The sequence below is a fragment of the Styela clava genome, chromosome 3 (assembly GCF_964204865.1).
Source record: "Styela clava chromosome 3, kaStyClav1.hap1.2, whole genome shotgun sequence".
In the NCBI taxonomy this organism is placed as follows: Eukaryota; Metazoa; Chordata; class Ascidiacea; order Stolidobranchia; family Styelidae; genus Styela; species Styela clava.
In genome coordinates, this window is record NC_135252.1 from 16,812,580 (window position 1) to 16,836,254 (window position 23,675).

Below are 23,675 nucleotides of genomic sequence, written 5' to 3' on the forward strand. Positions count from 1 at the left end.
CTATTTTTTGTCCTGATATAGAGGCAGGCAGTGATAAGAGCGAAGCAGGCAGTAAAAAGACAGATACCATTCCCACATGATTTTCTTCGAAATGTATTTTTTTGCATTGTAAAATTCAATGCAGTCATGATTGGTATGGACCATGGACTCTTCATAAAATAAAATACCTAACACAGAGAATCATGACAAAATCAATAGTGTTTCCAAGCTTGAATATAAGCACCAAATCATCAATAATACAAAGTATTGAGTTTTTATAGCACAAGGATATTTTTATATATGCAGTCTGCTATCATTTCAACTTCAAATTTGAAATTGGTAGTAAAAACTGCTTGCTAAATAAGGGAAGATTTGACATAATTTGCAAGACAAACACATTGATCAATGTCTTTTCCTAGACAGTCCCATGCAGCTTTATGTTCCATTTCAATCTCCCTTAGATATGTCAATAGTGTAGAATCACTGGATATCATCTCAGAGTGTACCTTCATAAACAATCCAAGATATGATTCAACTAGTTCAAAATCTCTCCTTGATCTCAGCATTGATGAAATAAATGACAAGAAAGCAGACATCAGCTCTACTGAGCCACCACCATCTGGGGACAAACCACGTATTTCAATATCGATAGCTGATGGCCCTAACTCTTTTAGTTTATTCATTATTGTAAAAGGTGTTTCTGATTTTTGATCTAATAATGCTAAACCAATGTCTGACAAAGGATTAAGTATAGAGCGTTTGTTGATCTTTGATTCTATCTTTTCTTCTGAAATATCAAAAGTCGGTTCAAGTCCAGCTATGGTAGGAAGAAAAAATGGTGCAGATTTTGGTAAAGTTGGTGGCTCTTTCGGTTTATTCCTCTGTTTTATGACATCCAAAGACAGCAAATTAGCCCATCTTGATTGTGGGAAAAGTGATAAAGTTACCAAACTGTCATCTAATGGTTCGAAAGATCCGTTTTCTAATTGTGATTCGTCTTCAACAATTTCAATCTCATCTGATCGTTGTTCGGCATCTTTTTCTTGGTCTTGATCCATGACATCGGTTTTGGGTAATTCAACAATATTTGAAGGATGGAAATCAATTGGCAGTGGTTTTAAAGATATTCTTGTAAATATTGAACGATTTGACCAGAGATAAATTCCAAGATCATCTACATGACAAGTTGCTAGAAGATCGGAAGTTGGTGACAATGCTAAACTAACTGCGGCAGCATGAACTAGAAAGCAATCTATCAAATGTGCTGACGGTAACTCCCAAGTTTTGATAGTACAATCCATGGCTGATGATAAGAGCCATCTTCCGTCAGTGCTCCACGTCATATCTGTAATGGTACCTTGACAACCAGGGTAATGTCTAACAAGTTTTCTTGTATCTAGGTCATACACATGGATGGAAAAATCGTCAAGAGCAACAGCAATCATTGAATTACCACCCTGTAAATTCAGTATGGCTGGGAGAGAAGGTAAGTTTATAACATCCAGCAATTGCCTTGACTTGAATTTCCAGAACTTGAGATTCTGATCCAAGCCTGCTGACACGACAATTTGGTTAAGAAAATCAACAACAAGGCCAGTGATAGATTTATCATGAGCTGTTCCATTATTTTCCTTGTCACCCTCAGCAAAACTGCCTCTGTATATTCCAGACTGAATATTATAAATATCAAGGTCGCCAGTATTATAACCAATTAGACAAAAATTTCCACATTCAGTCATTGTAACAGCAGTCACAAAGCAATGTGCATTTGATATAGAATTATCGCTTTTATCATTACTTTTTTTGTGCTGATTTTTTTGAAATCTTTCATGAAGAAGTTTGAATGATCCCATTCTACAGTTTTGATAATTCCATGTTGTTGCGTGAGAATATCGATGATGAAACGCAATAATATTATCCCATTCTCTCTCCTTGGCAGTCTTAGAACAAAAATCAACGATTGGTGATAGTTTTCCTTCATCATGCCTGATTCCTACCCTCTTTGCAGCAGATCTATTTCTCGAAGCTTGGCCTAAGCTTTTGTTTTTTTCTTCATGTACTGTAGAAAAAGAACGCATGGTCGAGTCAAGTCCAACCGTTAGAATATTTTCACCGCTATCTCCATAAAATTTTATTTTCGTGGGTGGGGCTGAATGACCATCTCTGTGACGAAGTAGCCTCCCCTTTCCATCACTCTGGTCGAAAGCCCACATTTTTATACTGTTGTCCGAAGCGTTAGTTAGCAACAAAGGCTGGCCATGAATAAATGTCATGCCAGCAATAGCAGTCGAATGAGAATGCTCCATCATGCCTAACAAGCGTTTTTCATCCAAATCCCACACAGCAATGTTACCTTGCGGACTAGCAGTAACCATAGTGGATGGTCCATCAGTACGAAAGGCCACACCAATTACAGGACCACCACTTTGTCGAAATTTCATAATTTCCTGATTTACCCGAATATTATGCAGCATGATATTACCACTCGAACGCCCTATTGCCACAACATCAACTGCGGGAGCTTGAACTAAAGACACTATAGATGAGCTGTCTTCAGAATTAGAAAATTCAAACAACATTTCATTTTTTCTTATATTCCACAATTGCATTTTTCCCTGAATTGATCCAAATAAAACCTTGTTCATATATGTACTTGGATGTAGAATAGTTGATATTTCAAATGAGTTATTGTTGAATTCCATTTCAGTAAATAGTTCTTGTGACTGTATGTGCCATATCTTTACCGTGCTTGATTTATCAACTGATATGATATGTTCCGAATAAGGTAACAGAAGATGAACATCATCATTATGACCTTCATATATATATTTCACTTGTCGATTATGTTGAAAAGCTCTGACTGTTTTTCCACAGCCAGTATAAACTAAAAAACGATCAGCCGCAATGCAAGAAATGTCTTCTGGATGGGCGTTGCTGACTTGAGTTATACCAAGCTTGGAACAATTGTATGAATGGAATACTTTTCCAACTGCTACAAATACGTAATGTTCTTTTTGTCTCTGGTGATACCTTGTACAATGCGGTATATGAGTTGAGTATAATCCAAGAGCACGATACGCTTCAAAAATTTTTCCTTCCATATTATTATATATAGATTATTGTCAAGTAGCTGTGTAGTGAGATAGAGTAAAAAATAAAATACTATTTTATATTGATTCATAGGCTTGATTGTAGAGTAGGTATCGAAATATTATTACAATATTACTTGGGTTGAACATAATCACTGAATAAAATCATAGATCATTTGGCCGTAAAAATTTTAATATGGAAAATATCCAGAATCTAATGCATCAGAACTTTCAAGTTCGCCTTACTGTTGTTAATTATAATATTGAAATACTTTAACCTGTTTCAGACGCCCAATCGAGCCCAATTTTGAATACATTTTTATTAATGTCATACGACCCCCAAAATTTACCCAATATACAATAATTATATACCATTGGAAAGGTATTTTAGAGTACTATACGCTAGATGTCACTGGAGGACCGTAAACTAAAACACCTCTTTCAAGAGGTCTCTCGTAACGTCAAAAAATAACAAAAATATTTACACTCTCTCATTCTATCAGCTGTTGGACGTCTAAAGCTATTGTAAAGCTGAAATGTGACTATACAGTTGACTGCACATTGGTTTTCTCTTTCATATGATACTAAACGCTTTTCCATAGCGCGCGTTGTTCAAGCGTTTTGGAAATTTTCCGTTTGAGAAGTCACCACATCGAATCAGGCCAGGCTAAGCTTGATAGATCGATCGGTTGTTTGTTTGTGCTTTATCGCGTTGAAAGCTTTTGTGAGTCATAATAAAACATTTATTATGAATCATAAAAGCTTATAATCGTCAGACAAGGAGAATTTGCGAGATAAAACGCCTAACTTTTTTTCGGTGAGGCAGCTGCGATCAAACGACTCGATATTTTTATAACTTCCTGACGTTGTGAGATGTCCACTCTCCTATGTTATGTAGCATATAAAATGACCTTCAAAATAAGACCTTATCATACTAGCTTTTGTTATTGGTTAGCGCGCAACGCCAAGGTTTATGGAATCATTTTCTTGTTGTGCGACGTTTTTATATCGCAGCGGGAAGTACACGCGTGATATGTAAGCGAAATTTTATCACTTCTAAATGTCATATAAGGTTCATTCTCATATCGTTGTGTGGGGAATAAGATTTCCTTTCAAGCAAGACCATAACAAACATTCCAGACCTCATGGTATACACACAGCATTGCAAAACGTCGTGCATGCGTCAAACCGGGAGGATTAGGTTAAAGAAGTAATAATAATAAAATTACAAATTACTTCACTTGCCTTCAAATATTCGATCACAACGAACAAGCATAATTTTTATTTCTTTGATAATGTGAATAACAACAAATACCCGAATAGAGAGCCTCGTTTTCTATACCATAGCAAATTGTTTATTAAGGTACCGTACTGTACCGTACCTGGCAATCAAGCAGGGGGTACGGTACCGTATCTCTGTATCTACAGATCTTTTATTGCTGTTAACGTATGCGTTTCTGGTTTCTCGGGTCTCATGTAGTTTCTTACCTAACATACTTCTAGTGGGCGTAGCATGACAATTTTTTCACCTGTCAATACTAACCCCCACCTGACTACACCATCCAAAAATTACGTCATTACTGCATTACGACGTCACAGTGACGTAATAGAGCCCTTTGAAACTATACGAACTGCCATTCAAGACGCGCAAACGAGCACCCGAAATCGAACAGTTAGTTCTCTCGTGGCAACGATTCCAATAGGAGAGAGACCGATAACGTCAGTCAGTTCTTGGGTCTGGTATAGTTTAGTACCACATCCACTTCTAGTTGGCCTGGCTCAACAATTTTTGCATATGTCAATCCTAACCCCCACCTGACTACGTCACCGAAAAATTACGTCATTCCGACGTCACAGTGGCGTAATAAGGCCACCGAAGTATGCAGATGGTCGTCCAAAACGCGCAGACGATAACCCGAAATCGAGCAAGCTATTTTTCTCGTTTTTTGTCGCAATGATCACGATAGGAGAGAAATCGTCGGCTTTAGCAAGTTCTTATCGGCGGCGCAGATGCCATTTCGGGCGATCGCAATTATACCGTAAAACCGGCTAACTTCGGATGCCTTGTAACTTCGGATGAAATTTTCAATCATTCATATCTCAACTAAATTTCGTCGTATTGCGCTTCTGTCGGTTTCTATAGTAAGGCCTTACATATCTGAATCTGCCGTAGCCTCCAATCGCTCGATTTGATTTTTTATCATTCAAAAAATCATATTTTACCAAAAAAATGACACCGTTTTTTCGAGCGGCTCAAATCGTGACTTCTACAGACGCTACCTTCGTCAAATCACCGCCAAGCGCTAGAGAGCGAACACAATGTATACAAAAAAATACAGTGATCACAAGGTGTCGTACGAGATTCGAGTGAAATCGATTATTTTGATTTAAAAATTACATCAAAATATCGACGTTTTGATGATTACGTACAGCGTGACGTCAACGACGCAAATCCCGTTCTCTCTCTTCGTAGCCGACGTCACTTTGCGTAGCTCGTGCGTTACTCGCTGCGACATTTGAACGCCAGACATCGCGGCGCCCAGTTTTGTGAAATTTAAAAATTATGCTTATCCATGATCCTAGTCACTAAATCCTACAAAAACATCACTATCGTCTCATTCATATGTTGTTTATTTAAAAATATGGGTATGCATACGCTTAATGCATATGAAATTTGTCGATTTTTGTTTTTGCATACTTCCTCCGACACCGATAGATACCGTAGCAATTGGTAATACGTTAGGCCTGAAACATGTATCTATACGATCATAATGATTAGATATGTCTGTAGATTAGATATGTCGGCAGATGATAATAATATCTTTAACAGGTGAGCGTAGAACTCTACATACATGCACACAGCAGGAGGTTGGACCACATACAGGTGAGGCGCAAAATGAAAAAAAAGTGGCAAAGTTTCTTTTTGCCGTTTTTATCCGTTTATTGTCATTTGACTTTATTAAGTGAAACGAAAGCGAGGATCGAAAGTCACACCGGGCAGGAACCTCTGCCGAGCCGATCAACGGGGAGCTCTGAGAAAATCAGAAAAGTGATAATCAAGACGAAACCTGCTCTGCTTGTGGATTATGGAATGATCCAAATGGAAGTACGGAAATTGAGGTGGAATGGGTCGGTTGCGAAAGCTGCAGCGAAACACATTGGTTCCACAAGAACTGTTGCAAAGACCCGTCTAACCCATGTGGAAATGATTACAATTCTTGATTTTGCCAGCGTTTCCTTCAATTCATCTGTTTATTTTTAACTGTCGAATTTTTGTTCATACCTTACTTGTTCCATATTGCTTTTTGATTTCAATTTTTACTTTTGCCAGTGTTTCATTCGATTCATCCGTTTATTTTTAATTGTCTAATTTTTGTTCATTCTTTACTTGTTCCATATTGCATTTCAATTTCAACCTACACCAGTGTTAGGTACTTTCAATTCTTCCGTTTTTTTTGTTTTGTTAATCCTTTTCTTGCATTGAAAATAACGATCATAAAAGAACGAACTAGCATTTTGCAATAAATTAGGAGTAGTTAGTGAAATATATACGAGTTATAATAAAGGACACAAGAATAAATAGTTAGGCTTCGCGAAGCGGCGAGAGTAACGTCACGTACAAACGTCAGTATTCAACACGCAAGACAGGTCGTGGCGGCGTAAGGTCTATTCAGCGACGTTGTCACGCGTCATTGCTTACGCAGACATTTCTCTCTCACGACGAGTTGACGCAAAGAGAAAAGTGGCCATCCGAAGTTAGATAATTTTAGAATAGACGAATAAAGACAATAATTTCAATGAAAAAAGGCTTTGATGGATATGGAACCGACTTTATCAAGACGAGAATAGCCACAATGTATTATATTCCAAATTTGGCTTCAGTTGAACAACATGCGGCGGAGATATTGTTCAAAATATAGTGAAATCATCCGAAGTTAGCCGGTTTTACGGTACTTTGGCAATCCCTATGACGTGATGGTGACGTCGTAGTGACGTAATTTTTGGATGGCATAGTCAGGTGAGGAATAACATAATATGCAAAAATCGTTATGCTACGCCCACTGGAAGTACTTGTGGTACTAAACTATACTAGACCCCAGTTCTTTATCGTCGGCGCCAATGCCATTTCGGTGCGTATATTTGGCAAGCTCTATGACGTGATTGTGATGTCGTAATGATTTAATTTTTGGATGGCGTAATCAGATGGGGGTTAGGATTGACATATCAAAAAATTGTTATGCTACGCCCACTAGAAGTACGTTAGGTACGAAACTACACGAGACCCCGTTTCTCTCCCATCTGCCCATTGGTATTACTGGTTTCCCTAGACAGCTTTGTTTGAATTCAAAAATTTGAACGCTTTTGATTTGCGTGAATCAACAGATGCTCGTATTCTTCAGCAATAAACTAATGTTAAAATAAGCCTCGACACAGTATCCTGGTACGGTATCGGTACTGTAATCCGCACACAAGGTCATCAACTTCAAAGTTATACTGTAGTCACTTTGATCAACTTCAGACAGGCGTGGGCGACTGAATTATCTCGCAAGCCGGCGCATCCTCATCGCCCTCACGCGACAAGCTTAACTTACAAGACTGAAGAGTGGATTGTAAACCTACGATATTCACAAAATTCATCTCGAATTGAGAGCCTGGTGACGCCAAAGCTTGCAGTGTAAAAATTGTTTCATTATTCCAAAGCTTGCTTGAGTTGAATTTTTTTAATTTGGTAATTCGTTTCAAGAGAGTAAGTCAAGATTTTGTTTCCAATGGCGTTAATGACCTGGGAATTAAGTACACATTCTATCACAGATCCCGGCTGATACATATATATATCTATACTGTATAATCCCATGTATATATCTTTCTAATTAACTAAACACCGCCACACCAAGGTTACCACTTTGAAGACGAAAAATGAAGCAGCATCGGTCACAATAATATATGAAGTTGCAAGCAGTATAAAAAAATAAAGTTTCAATATATGATTAACAATTTACAGTACAACCAATATAAAATTCCACGATTCAATGCGATAAATTGTGGAAGTTGCTTCAATTACCATATAATCAAATTGGTCTCTTACACAGAACATTTTATCATCGATTAAAAAGTTGATGGCCCCATGATGATTAAACTTTATTCTCCAATAAAAGTTAATTGGCATTTTCAATACAATGACATATTCAGGACGGCAGAAAAAGGAAAAGTATAATGACAATACTGTAAAGAGAAAAAATGAATATGCAACAATGCTTGGATGCTGCATTAGTGAATAAAGACAAAGGTTTTACAGATTGTGTAATACAGAAAATTTTAAGAAATACAGTACCAAAAGTTATGTACCATTCCCTTGACCGTAAATATATACTACTACGACTTGACAAATAAAAGTTATACCGATATCGAGATTCAAATTTAAAAGCAATATTTTCAATAAGGCAACGTAGACTAAAAAATAATAGCTCACTGGTTGAGCCGTCATTTGCCGCTGTTCCACCAAATAATGTATCACTTACATATACACCGCTATCACTACCTTTGCCAATGGTACTCAATTATGTGGCTTCCGAAGATCATTGTTGTCATTCCCTTAAAATAGTTAACATGACACGACTTGGTGTATTTCTCAACACCTCAATAGCTTGATCATGTGTGGCAGATCTTAAATCGTGATCGTTCACCCTCAAAATACGATCTCCGGGCCGGATTCTTTCATCTGTTTCCGCAGTACCATCATAAACTCTGTTGACAAATATTGAACCAAGTAACGAATCCGTTCCACCTATAATGTTAACACCTAAACCGGATTTGCCCTTGATAATTTCAATTGTTGTTTCTTGACCACTGACTATGGGGCGAATCAATGGATCTGGCTGACTGCTGCTTTCAACAGATTTTACGGGTTCTGATGCATTCACTAACTTTACTGTTCCCCTCGCATTTGTAACAGATTCATAGGACATCCTTTCAAGTGATTTGTCATCAACGGCAAGGATGAAATCGCATTTTTTATTCGTCCGTCTCTACCAGCTGACTGCACCACTGGGAGTTTCAGAAATAGTAAATCCCAAACATTGAAGATCCTTCACTAGCTTGATCACTTTGGTTTAGGACCGCGTCGCTGAAACTACTGAACTACGAGAGGAAGTTCTACTACTCCTGTATATTTTTATCGCTGTCGCAATGCTTGTTTTTCTAAATCTCGCTCTCCTGCTTGACGTTGATGATCTTGATTTCTAACGGTGCTCTGATGAAATAGATGATGTGCTTTGACTCTTTACTTTTTCATGTATACTGTATAATCCCATGTATAGGTCTTTCTAATCAACTTTCCGCTACCCAACCCAAGTTTAACATTTTGTAGACAAGAAATTAGTGTTGAACCTTTATAATGCATTAAAATATGATCATAACATATTAGTTAATAAAACATGTTTGTTAATAAAAATAGCATAAAGTTTGTCATAAAAAGTAAAGAGCTCTCATTCAATAAATGAAGCAGCACCGGTCACAATAATATATGAAGTTGCAAGCAGTATAGAAAAATAAAGTTTCAATATATGATTAACAATTTACAGGACACAACACTGTACAACCAAGATAAAATTCCATGATTCAATGCAGTATATTGTAGTCGCCTCAATTACTAATATATTCAAATTGGTCCCCAGCACAGAAAATTTTAACATTGATTAAAAAGTTTCCTGGAGTTGGCCCCTCGATGATTAAATTTCATTCACCAATAGAATTTGATTAGGATTTTCAATACAATGACAGATTCAGGACAGTAGAAAATAATAAAGGTACCATGACAATAAGGGAAAAAATGAATATATGACAACGTGTAGATGCTACATTGGTAAAGACATGGGTTTTACAGATCATGTGATACAGAAAATTTTGAGAAATACAGTACCAAAAGTTATGTACCATTCACTTAGATAAATAAAAAGTTAAACAAATATCAAAATGACAGAATTAAATTTAAAAGCAATATTTTCAACAAGGCAACATAGACTGAAAAATGATAGCTTACTCAAACAAAATATAGAAGAGATCATAACAAACTGAAATGTGGCAAAATACAATACGAATCATATCATGTTTAGTCAGTTTTGCGCTACTACCCAGGTGAATTAAAATGATTTTGGTCCCATATATCTATGTGGCTTCTTGCCCAAAGCCTCATTAGGAGTGGAGGTATGAAATTACATTAGACTTTTAGTCAACCATTTCGACATCATAATTATTCCAACTAAGAATATATTGGATATCCAAAACTTATCAGAAAGCAAATGAAGGATTTCTCGACTATCACACAACATGCATTAATATTGTTACATTAAGGAATAATCAATCAATATACTTTTATAGATAAATAGCATTATTACATTTGGGTGTCATGATTATTGTTTTATATGAAGATACACAAGGTACTGATGGCATGGATTTGGATAATTATGATGGCATCACTCTCAGCACAATTCTTCCTCTTGCTCTTTTTAGAACTGTAACAGCTTCTTCATGAGTACATCCATCCACACTCTGACCATTTACTGCAATAATTCTGTCTCCTCTTTTTAGTCTTCCATCAACAGCAGCGGCTCCTACATCAAACACAGACTTTACAAAAATAGGCAGATCTCCATGTACGGAACCAATGCCGCCAACTATACTGAAACCAAGACCTTCAGGACCCCTGTCCAGATTAATGTCAATGCATCTTGATTCATTATAATTCATATCAGACCCCATACTGGGTGAGAGTGCTTCGTTTGAACCGAAAGACGATGATACAACTCTGCTTGATACAGTGCTAGCGTTATCAGCTAAATATTCTCCCAATGCTTGCATGTCTTGTCCTCCTTGCCGAACTTTCAATACAACAATTGCATCATCTCCACTTTTTAGCATTCTCACTACATCATCATGTGTTTTGTTTACGGTTGACTGGCCGTTAATGCTCAATATTTTGTCTCCGACTTTCAGTTTATTGGCCGCAGCACCAGTCGGTTGCACCATAGCAACAAATATCGGAACGTTTCCAAGAGGGGAACCAACGCCTCCTGATATGCTGATTCCCAAAGGTTGTGTTGGTGTTTTCCATATTTCGACCAAGCGTTCGTCACTTTTCGCTGATCCATTTCCACTCGCCCCAGAATTATTACGCGATGATTTTCTACTCGATTGAGAAGTGACTGAAGTTGCTGAAGGAGAAAAAACAGGATTTGGACTAGTCGGTGTTGGAGTATCAGGCGACCTCCCTAACTTGAAGTGAATATTTCCAATAGCATTTTTCAGCATTGCAGCGACATCATTTTGTGTTGCTTTTTGCACATTTTGTCCATTCACAGCAAGGAGTTGATCACCAGGTCGGATTGAGCCCTCATTTGCCGCTGTCCCACCAGGTACTATATTACTTACATACACACCTCCATCATTACCTTTGCCAAGGATACTCAAACCCAAACCCCTATCTGGTCGTTTTTCCAAGAAAACATCAAAAGTATAAATGTCTGGCTTTTGAGGATCATTGTTGTCATTTCTCAAAATAGTCAGCATGACTCGACTTGGTGTATTTCTCAACACCTCAATAGCTTGATCATGTGTGGCAGATCTTAAATCATGATCATTTACCCTTAAAATACGATCTCCAGGCCAGATTCTTCCATCTTTCGCTGCAGCACCTTCGTCATAAACTGTGTGAACAAATATTGAACCAAGTAAGGAATCTGCTCCACCAACAATGCTAACACCTAAACCGGATTTCCCCTTGATGATTTCAATTGATGTTTCATGACCATTGACTATGGGGCAAATCAATGGATCTGGCTGACTGCTGTTTCTACCAGATTGTTGCTTGCCAGATTTTACAGGTTCCGAGGCAACCACCAACTTTACAGTTCCTCTTGCATCCTTTAATACTTTAACGGCAGATTCATATGACATTCCCTCAAGTGATTTGTCATCAACGGCAAGGATAAAATCACCCTTTTTTAATCGTCCATCTCTATCAGCTGTACCATCAGCAGCGATTGACTGCACCACAATACCACTAGAAGTTTCAGATATTGCGAAACCCAATCCTTGAAAATCCTTCACTAGCTTGATCACTCTTGTTTGAGGACGTGGCGCTGAAACTTCAGAACTACGAGAGGAAGTTCTACTACTCCTGCTTGAAGTTGATGATCTTGATTTTGAACGATGCTCTGATGAAATAGACGATGTGCTTTGACTCTTTACTTTTTCAGGAGATATGGCCTGTGCAGGAATAAGAGCTTGCTCTTTTTCTAATGTATGTGATGAGGATGCCGGTGAAACTAGCTTTTCTTTCTTTGCATGCTCCAATGGGGTCACAGATGTATTACTTCGGCATAAAACAATTCCTATTTTTGATTCAGCGGCTTTGATAACAGATAGAGCAACTTGGTGAGTGTTGGGTCCCGACAGAGGTATGCCGTTTATTTCAAGGAGTTCATCACCAACTTTGACACGTCCATCTTTAGCCGCGGCACCACTAGGATTGATTCCAACAACATAAATGCTTTGCTGAGATTTCTCTTTGTTTCCTGCTAGACTTAATCCAAGTCCACTGTTGCCCTTTTCTAACTCTATATAATGTAATTCACCATTTGCATGACCATATTTATGATTTATCTCATCTAATTTCCAATTGTGTTTTTTAACTTCTTTCTGCACGTTCGGAGGCTCAAATTTGGATTTGATGGAAGCTACACTACTGGGCCGTTCATCATCTGTGTGAATGGAAGACACAGGCGAGGCAACTCTTGGTGGAGGCAGACCTTCTTTATACGCACTAATATATTCTTTTGGAATATAGACGATCGTTATATCAGAGCTGAACATAGTGTGATTCCTGATTAAAGCGCGTGCTTGCATCGCACCAAGCCCCACTGCAGAGTCATTGTTAATACGCCTGATAATATCACCAAGTTTTGGTCTACGTGATTTGTGAACCGCTCCACCGGCATTTATGGAGCCAACAGTAAGTCCGTCTCCATCTCGGTCTGGACTGACTGTAATACCGAGTCCGTCACCACCTTTCTTTATATGAACTGTTTTCTCGTATAATTCCGCAGATAGAGGCATGTTCCTAGACTCTTCCGCCTCTTGCCAAGATGGAGCTGAATATGCTGGCTTTTGCGGTGCTAGGATGGGAGGCGTGATTTTAAAAGATGGAGGAGGAGGGGGTGGAGATGGTGGAGGGGGATGTGTTCTGGATGAGTCAGGGTATTGAAGTGGTTCAAATATCTTGGCACTTCCTTGTGGTGGACTGGATGCCAGACTGCTTGTAACTGCAATCGCAGTCATACCTGAAACCTGCATTTGTTTCACCTCCATTGTTCTTTCTTCGGCAGATGACTGAGTAATGATGCTAGGTGACCTGACCTCTGAACCACTATGTGAAGACAGTCTATCTGAAGGAGGAATGTGCTGTGGTTCAGGTTGTGGAGAGGGAAGCATAAATGGTTGAGACTCGTGTGAGAAATTTTGCTCCTCTATTCTTTCAAATTCTTCTGGATATCCTACTAATCGTTCTTGATGCTGTGGTTCTGGGTATTGAAATTTCTGTTCATAGCTAAACTGTGAGACGACGTTTTGCTCTTCACTTGAAGTCGAGCTGGGTGAAGATGGTTCATCAATATGCTGGATTACTGGCGGTGGAGGTAAAGGTTCAACAAATAAAGGAGATCGTTGCTGCACTTCTGCTTGTTCGTAATTTTCAGATGAGATCGATTCTTCTTCATGAATCTCTTCCTTGTGTTCTTGTTTCATCTCTTCTTGTCTTTCTTGCAGAACTCGGAATAGAGGCTTCGGTTTTGATACCCCAATTCTAACAATCCCAGGTGCAACACTTTTTAGCACGCCAACTACTGTGTCTAAGGTGTGATTTCTCAACGGCACATCATTTACGAACATCAATTTATCACCAGGTTGAAGACGGCCATCACGATCAGCAATTCCGTCTTTAACAACTGATCTGACGAGAATTGCAGTACGCTGAGTGTTCACCGGATCTTGAAAATCCAATATACTGAAACCCAGACTTTCATTCCCCTTGTCTAACTCAATGACAGTGATATCATCTTCCCAAGCACTATCCATATCATGGTCAAGTTCTTGGACAACTTGTACCTTTTTTGGAGGCGGAACAAGTACCATCATATTTTCTTCATTTTCAGATTCACTACTACTGCTACTGCTGCTGGATTCTTCATTTTCTGAAGATTCTTGTATGTTGTGAACAGGTGAGACTGGCTGTGGAATGGGAGTTTCATCATATGTTGCATCCTCTTCATGATCGGAAACACTTTCATCTCCTTGGTCTTCCATCATTTCGACATGATTGTCAAATGATGGTTTTCTTTCAAAAAGCTGTCCCTCCCTTTCTTCAAGTATTACAGAATCCCGCATCTGTGGAATATTCAACCTACTGCGAGGTCTGGCACAAACAATACACACATCCAAAGGTAGCTCTTTAATTACAGTGACTACTTCTATATGATGAAGTCCCAGAATGCGAGATTTATTCACTTCTAAGAGTTCGTCACCAGGCTGTAACATTTGGCTTCGTCCGACAGGACCTTCAGGTAATAGCGATCTGATGTAATGATGAGGTTGCTCACTATCATCAATAGTGCCTTCTAAACTTATTCCGAGACCGCTTGTTTTGCTGAACTTTTTGATTTGCACAATCACAATGTCATATTGTGGTCCCATGATTAATTGCCAACGAGCTTTAATGTTATCTAGCTCTGCTGGGGTTATGGTTTTGCTGATGTCTTTTTCTATTTCATCCCAGTTATTTATGGAAGGTGCATTTAATTCTGGCAAACTATCACTACTTGAGGATCTGGATGTGTCATGAACACCTCTTGGCCTACCAATGGTCAGTCTGACAACAACACCAGTAGACCTTAGAATTTCAACAGCTTCATCACTGGACATATTTGGTCCGTCGAGACGCTGCCCATCCACGGCAACAATTTGATCACCAGCATGTACTCTTCCATCAATATCTGCAGCAGATCCTGCTGAAACGCTCTTCACATAAATTCCTGTAGAATCCTCATCTTCATTGTCACTTCCTTCCTCTTGAACAAATCCAGCAATGGTGATCCCAAGCCCTTTAGAATCTTTTATTAATTCAACATCAAAATACTCCATATCTCGAGTGATGGGAGGTCCAACCTCAGATTCATCATCTGAAATGCTTACAGTTACTGATGTAGAACTAGAGGAACGACGAGATCTTTGTATATTTTCAAGCCCTTGTTCTTCAACGTTTGATATATCTTCACCATCCAAAGCACCCCTAGCAACCACGAGTCTAACAATGGTGCCACATTGTCGCAAAACAGCTGCCGCCTGCTCAGAACCCATTGAACGCAAGTCAGTATCCCCAATTCTTAGTATATGATCTCCCGAATGAAGTCTACCATCTCGATCTGCAACACCTCCATCAACAATAGTTTTTACAGCGACCCCACCAGTGGCTTTTCCACCAACAATACCAAATCCCAGTCCTCTACCATCATTACGAAGTTCTATTGTTTCAATTTCAGCCCATTGTGTGTCAGGAAGAGCGCCAGATGCTTGTGACATTGAACTAACCACAGATGATGATCGAGATAGCTGCGGACTTGCATCAGACTGTGCAGCTTCTTGTGATTGTGGGATTCCTCCTCGAGCAATGAGCAATTCCACTACACCTGTAACTCTTTGAAGTATACCGATAGCTTGCTGGTGAGAAATATTGGGCGCCAGAGGTTGATTGTTGATTACTAGTATTTGATCACTTTCTTTCAATCGACCATCTCGATCAGCCACACCTCCAGGTTTTATATCTTGTACAAATATTCCCAAATCTCCTCTGTGTTCTGATCTTAATCCAACAACACTGAAACCTAAACCTTCATTTTCAGATTTAACCAATTCAATTAATTCAGTTTCTCGTCCTTGAGCTGCTTGATCCAAGAATTCTGCAACATTTTTTGTTTCCTGAATTTCAGGTTGTTTCATAGGCTCAATTTTTTTTCCATCAAGAGTTAATCCTCCATGCTCTGGTGAAAAAGCGAGTTTTTCAACATCAAATCCCTCTTTATTTGCTTCTTGACTGAGTGTTTTTAATGATTCCTGTAATTTGGATATTTCACGAAATGCTGGACTTTCAACAAGATTCAATAGTTGACGTATAACTGGTGCATGTTTCGACAATGACTTTTTCTTCAATACACCTTCCTGAAGACGAACCAGGATATCTGCACATTTGTCATAATCACTTTCTGTAGGCATATTTTTAGTATAACAAGCTGCATAAGATAAAAAATATAATCATTTAGATAATGTGACATACATGAGTTATCAAAAGTGATAAGTTCTGGGCAATATAATTGCAGCACAACTTCATGCAACAGGAAATATTGGTAAAAAATTGATAAGAACAAGGGAATATGGAAACACTGATTTTACCTATCTTCTTCATATATATCTCCTCAGATTCAGAAAAAACATAACCAAAAACTTTTCCACAAAAGCAGAAAATGTAAAAAGTATAATATTAGCAAAAAGTACCGGTAGTTTGAATAATTTTCTTACGGTTAGCAGGAAACTAAATCATTATGATGATATTGTGCTAGGACTAGGAAAATTGACGTGCTCAAGCTTTTGATATTCAGCATTATGAAAGGACTTTTAAATGAAGTGGTATATTGATACTTTTAATATAAGACAGGAAGTGTTAACATAAAATATGATTCGTGAACACAATATTGCATAATACAAAAAATTTTTGAGCACTGGCCAAATTAACAACAAGTGCAGTAAATGCGTTGACTTCATTTTGGCCTTTGTCAACAAATAACATTTACACTGATGTGGCAATGACGATGGCGGAATAAAGGCTTGTAAAAAATGAGAAGGCTACATTCGAATTGCTTCAAAAAAGCAAATACAAAACATAAGCATGTTGTGAACGTGCTACATGTGTGCTAAGCTGAACGTTTTTTTTTAAATATTCGCATGAAGAAAATCGTCACCAAGTCCAAGATCACCATCCTGGTTCAGTTATGTCCCAAACAATGGGAATAGAAAGACGTCGACTTGTAGATTTTTATGATTTAGAATGCTCCGAAATCAGTGATTTTACTATTTGATGAGCGCTTGCTTATCCTTTTTCACTAGAGTAAGCTTATATTTTCACATCTAATAGGATGACGCTATTTTGACATTTCCAAATTTTTTTTTAATATTTGTTATTAAAGCAAGAAAACAATAATATTCATCATAGGGTGCTCCCGAAGTATGCGAACCAAGATGGCGGACATCGGAATGTAACATGGATAACAGGTTAGGGTTAGGCGATAATTTTTTTTCCAATTTTCCTAATTTTAGTCATATTATCAGTTCGAAGACTAGCCAAGAGCCTCCCGTAGTATTTAAACCTAAAATTATGGCCTAACCCTAACCTAGTACACATATTATAGGATTTACATATTTATATTTATTTATTACATATTTATATTACATTCCGATGTCTGCCATCTTGGTTCGCATACTTCGGGAGCCCCCATCATAGTATAGTCCATTAAATGTTACCCTCCAATATAATTCCCATCACCATCGTATATTTCATGAATTTAGCATAAGTATTATCCAATTCATTCAAATACATATTATCCAGTTGGTTAAGGTTATTAAATTTTTGAAGTTACCTACCGGTACCGGTACCAGTACAATATTTATAAAAAAAAAATGACAAATTGCAGATGAATATTTGACACTATCTGACTATTAATAATAAATTAAGACAAAAAATCATATCTTACATCTACCAAAAATCCAATTCTTTCAGAATTTCAAAATACTCATTGCAGTATTGGGGGAGGCCGACAACTTGTCTACAAAAACAACTCCTTCCCAACAGTTGTCCGTCGTCGAGGTACCGTACCGGTATATAGTAACTTTCGTATCAAAGTATCTTCTTTTTTTGCCCAATAAATTCCAATGCCGAACGGAATTTTCGTATAGAGATTTTAGTGCCGAATCAGAATAAATTGACTCATTTTTTTGTAATTAAACAGTTTCATAATTTTGACTACAATAACGTTCAATTAAACAATGATAAATATGAAAATCCTACACACCACTGACACCAGCATCGCCAACCGCCGATCCTTGGCAAGGAATTTTCTGAAGTTTTCTTTCCTCTGGACCAATATATATATAAGGACTTTGCGCTGGACTGGAGGTTTTGGACCCCACCTACTGGTACTCAATGTATAACACGAGCATTCTTCCTTTTTTGGACACGTCAGTGGACATAACGATCGTTTTGCATTTTATGCTGGCACTCTTCTTCTTGTTGTTGTTCTTGTTCCTTGACACGTTTTTAAAAAGTCGCTTTCCTTTTTGATTACTGGACCAATTGCTCTCAAATTTTCAGTGGTGAAAGATAAATTTTTTATGCTATCACTTTCATTTATTCCAAACGTGTCCATGTATTTGAGCATAGCTCTCTTGTATGTGTGTTAATTAAACCGCAGTAGTATATATTTACGATTAAACCAAGTCAAAAAAAGAGAGAGTGAGAGAGAGTTCACTTCGTTTTGTCAAAGCAAGATACCAGGTATGCATACACATATAAATAATGAATAAATAGATGATTTTGGTACATGAGAGGCAACATACGACATTTAGGGGTCATCAGAGTTACTTGCCACACAATTAAATAAAATTAGCATAAAAATACAGGTTTGGTGTCAATTTGATCAATATCTCTCATGTTTGTTTACTACCGTGTTTCCCCCGAAAATAAGACCTAGCCTGAAAATAAGCCCTAGTCTGAATTTTGAAAATGATTTTAATATAAGCCCTCCCCTAAAATAAGATCTAGTCAATGGCGCAAAATTTGTTTTACCTATTCGATAGCAAAATGTCTCTCTCCTATATATGTTTTAAATGATTAATAACTTTTGTTTTGCAGATATTTTGAATAAGAACGTGTTATTTATATTTAAATAGATAGCGGTTTTCTTATTTTATATATTTGTTGAATCTCGTTTTTCTCTACATTGTAATTTTGTTTTTGAAAATTAAAATACAAGACATTCCTCGGAAAACGCCATAGTGTTATAGACTATTATAATGATTAGTGTTTCTCGAAATAATAATATAAGAGGTTAAAAGAGTCAAACGAGTTCATTTTATGCTTTCCGAAAATTACAAACTGCCATATTATTGCTGTATCTAGTTCTCTATTATTCTATTGACATCGAACTGCACTTATGAAAGAAGTGACATAGCGACAACAACTAGCTTAAATTGTACCATTGAAGTGTCTGTCAAAAGATTTGGATTATAACTCTTCGGAGTTGTGGGTAAAATACTTCGCAACTTCATACTGGTGTATAAATGTGTATTTTCGGTTTGGCCAATCAATTAAAATCTCCCTCTCTGTGTTTCAATCGCGATAGGAATAGACTGCCTGAATTGTAACATTTTGATCAAATTTTATATAAACTCGACACAATTTCTATGACTTTTGAGATAGTAACCTTTCACGAATATCTTAATTCTCTTCAAACTCATTAAATATAAAACAAATTCTATGCTGGGTCTGGCGTTGAATTCAGTAACTGTAATACGTATATCATGACACAAAATCAGACATTTTAAATTTCATTATCATATTAGCTGAAAATCGGCGTATACTTTCTTGTTCCTCAACGATGTATTACCTCTGAATCAGCCTTGTCGATTTTCGTGTTTGACTATCGGACAATATCTTAAAGGAGAGGCATTGTTGTGAGAAATTTAAAAAAAGACGTACATCTGCATATGCATTCAGGATCAAAATTTTGCGCTAAGTTCTCTTTGGTTAGCTGATTTCAATAACGTTTTCTTTCCTACGTAACGAAGTAAATCTATAATACATTCTTAAAGAAAAATAATGATTTATCAATGCCGTCTGCCACGCCATTTGGAGCTCCCGAAATATTTGTACCAATATGGCGCACTTCCCGACATAGTATGTGTACCGGGTTAGGGTTGCTCAGGTTTTGCGTCATCTTGGTACGAATTCTCCCGGAGTGTCTGCAGTATTTCGAATTCAACTTGGAGCAAAATTAATTATTGGACAGGTAGTGGACATAACGATCGTTTCAATATTATGTTGTTCTTGTTCTTGTTGTTATTTGACACAGAATAACACACCTAGTGGAAATATTAAAAATCCGCTTTTCTCTTCGAATACTGGACCAATTGCTTTGAAATTTTCAGTGGTTGAAGATAAAATTTTTCCCCAGAAGGCTATTATTTTTATTCATTTTAAATATTTCTGTTAGCTCTGTGAGATTTGTTTTTGTTTGCTATGACGTCATCAAACGTACTGCGGACATCGGACGCCATTTTGTGTCCTACTGTACTGCTTCGCTTGGTGTGAATATATTTGTAGATTGTGATCTGACGGTACGGTACACCGTACTGTACTGCGAACGGACGTGTCCATATATTTGGGCGTAGCTCTCTTGTAATTTATTCATTCATTCAAAATGTTGATATATTTATCTAGAATACTTTCCTTATCAGACTAAAGACGACTGTACATGGTCATTATCCTGGGCACATGTGGGGCATTGAACTAGACCAGGGGTGTGCAAACTGCGCCCAGCAAGGAAATATTGTGCGGCATACGGAGAATTTCCGGTGTGCCCGCAAAACGAGTTTTATGGCTTAGTTATTCTGGTACGTTCGAGCAATTCCAATTCCCTTGCGTCGCAAAGCCTATACCAGTACCCGAGTGCCACTGTAATATTGGCAAAACTAGCTAGCAAAAACTTCAACTACTAGAAATTATATATACCTTAAATAAAAGTACGGCCCGCGGCTTCACCCAATTACTTGAATCTGGCCCTCCTGTAATAAAAGTTGCACACCCTTGAGCTATACTATTCAACGACGCATAAGCAGCGACCAGTCGATGTTATGATTGTCAGGAATATACATTGAACTCAGGGCCGGATTTACCAATAGGCTAGGCAGGCTGCAGCCTAGGGCTTCGAAATTCGGTTTCGAAGTTTGTAATTCTTTTAAAAACTTGACAAGTTCAAACCCTTTAAAATTTAAATCCTCTTTCTCATGGCTCAAAAGCATCAAAAAATAAACTAGACAATGTCGCAAGAAAGGTTGTCTGCACTGAGCATTGAGAGTGACAAACTTGAACAGATAAATTTTGATGAATTTTTGCATGTTTTTGGGTTGACGGGAGCTAGAAAATTTTTTTTGTAGCCCAGTCTTACTCTATTTGATGGCTGTAACTATTCCTTATGTCCTCGTAAATAAACATTACAATTATTGTAACAGTTGTTTGATCAAAGAAATCGAAATTAAAAGCAAAACTGCCTTAAGTAAATTTTGATTTTTTAATCAAAAATTTGCACCCATGAATGGGGAGAATGAAATTAACGAAGAGTTTAATCAATGCACCCATATTTTTAACATTAAGCAAGGACATGTGATGCTGTTTAGAGAAAAGTTCTGAGCTCAAAAATATGAAGAGGCCTCACAAATGTATATAATAGCCTAGGGCCTCTCATGGTCTGAATCCGGCCCTGATTGGACTGTAAAAAGATTTACTGAAGCATACTTACTGAATGACATACACCCAAATTTTCCGCTTTCTTTACAGAAACACATGAGTGATCCGGTATCAGATCTTTCACCTGTCTTGTATTGTGTTCCATCATCATGAGTGCATACAGCGTCACACCCAGAATACAGGGATAGTAAAGCCAATGCAAAGAGAATTACACTCAATTTCATGTCTAAAATCTATCAATAATAAATGATTAATGAAATAGCTAGACTGGACAAAACGCCAGTCTAGCACATTTTTTGACAAAAGCTGATAAAATTATATACAGTTTAATATGTATATCTGCAAAGAGGTGGGCCGACATTCAGTGAAAGCCTCAAATTAGGGTAGCGGGCTACTCTTTGAGAAAATTTTGTTCATAAAAAGACATTGAATAATTTGAAATTGTTTATCCGATAGACTTTCTAATATCAAACTCTCTATCAACGGAAGCCCGATTTTGATGTAAGACAATTTCTGCAGTTCTATGTCGTGTACTGTAGTGTAGACTTTTATAAAATTCCGATATCTTTATTCACAGAGACTGCAATTCTCGATAAATATGAAGTGTTGCACTATTTTAATCTTTTCAATGCCATACCCCTCACACATTGATTGCCTTTTGTCAGGTATGACGAATTGAAAAAAAATTAGTGTTAATTTTGCATGTCAATATATTTTGCCATTCGCAAAGAAAAGTTATTAATGGCAATTATAGAGCACATTAAGAATACTGCAGGATCCGACGTTTCAAAACGAAGTCTCACTTACCAAACAGTTGTTCGCAATCCACGAAACTCAGTTGTATATATATATTTCACGGTTCGAACGGTTCATAATTATATAGACTAGCCTATATGCTTTTCATGTGTTCTTGCTCGTAATGTGTCTCTTCGCGGTAATAAAGTACGCAATTCGGACCTTGGTCGGTGACTGGTTACTGGTTAGCAACCCCTGATTTACAATAACAAATAAGGAACAGACTCACTCATTCAAAAAAGTTTTGAGGAAACATACTCAAATGATTTGTTTAGCTACAATCTCACGCTGAAACAAAAATACAATGATCAAATTCAAATATATGCACACGATGGCTAAAACGAAGTACACCAGTATCAAATATTTCAGGACAACACTAAAAGGCTGAAGGAAGAAACGGATGAAGTGGAGGAAAAACGGAAGTTGAAGTGTTCCCAAGAGTGAAAAATTAAAAAAGACTAAAAGGCTGAACACTAAAAGGAAGAAGTGGATGAAATTTATTCCCACGAATAATAAGGTGGTTGAAGTCACTAAAAAGCTGAACACTAAAAGGAAGAAGTTGATGAAATTTCTTCCGACGAATAATGAGGTGGTTGAAGTCACTAAAGGGCTGAACACAAAAGGAAGAAATTGTTTAAATTTCTTCCGACGAATAATGAGGTGGTTGAAGTCACTAAAAAGCTGAACACTAAAAGGAAGAAGTGGATGAAATTTCTTCTGACGAATAATGAGGTGGTTGAAGTCACTAAAAAGCTGAACACAAAAGGAAGAAATTGTTTAAATTTCTTCCGACGAATAATGAGGTGGTTGAAGTCACTAAAAAGCTGAACACTAAAAGGAAGAAGTGGATGAAATTTCTTCCGACGAATAATGAGGTAGGTAAAAGTTATGAGTTATGAGGTAAATGGAAGGAGTGGATGAAATTTCTTCTGACGAAAAATGAGGTAGTTGAAGTCACTAAAAAGCTGAACACTAAAAGGGAGAAGTTGATGAAATTTCTTCCGACGAATAATGAGGTGGTTGAAGTCACTAAAAAGCTGAACACTAAAAGGAAGAAGTGGATGAAATTTCTTCCGACGAATAATGAGGTGGTTGGAGTCACTAAAAAGCTGAACACAAAAGGAAGAAATTGTTTAAATTTCTTCCGACGAATAATGAGGTGGTTGAAGTCACTAAAAAGCTGAACACTA

At 37.5% G+C, this 23,675-nt stretch overlaps 3 protein-coding genes across 3 annotated transcripts; all 3 read right to left on the reverse strand.

The window, feature by feature from the left end:
• Positions 1-335: 335 nt before the first annotated feature.
• LOC120342182 (WD repeat-containing protein 36-like) lies at positions 336-3,097 on the reverse strand. The gene has a single exon (XM_039410900.2). The coding sequence runs from the start codon at positions 3,078-3,080 to the stop codon at positions 336-338; it is 2,745 nt and encodes a 914-aa protein (XP_039266834.2). The 5' UTR covers positions 3,081-3,097.
• A 4,251-nt stretch (positions 3,098-7,348) lies between these two features.
• LOC144421087 (multiple PDZ domain protein-like) lies at positions 7,349-9,308 on the reverse strand. Its single transcript, XM_078111303.1, has one exon. The coding sequence runs from the start codon at positions 9,032-9,034 to the stop codon at positions 8,654-8,656; it is 381 nt and encodes a 126-aa protein (XP_077967429.1). The 5' UTR covers positions 9,035-9,308; the 3' UTR covers positions 7,349-8,653.
• A 135-nt stretch (positions 9,309-9,443) lies between these two features.
• LOC120343386 (multiple PDZ domain protein-like) lies at positions 9,444-16,424 on the reverse strand. The gene has a single exon (XM_039412546.2). It carries the CDS (start codon positions 16,386-16,388, stop codon positions 10,530-10,532), a length of 5,859 nt encoding a protein of 1,952 aa, XP_039268480.2. The 5' UTR covers positions 16,389-16,424; the 3' UTR covers positions 9,444-10,529.
• Between the last annotated feature and the right edge of the window lie 7,251 nt (positions 16,425-23,675).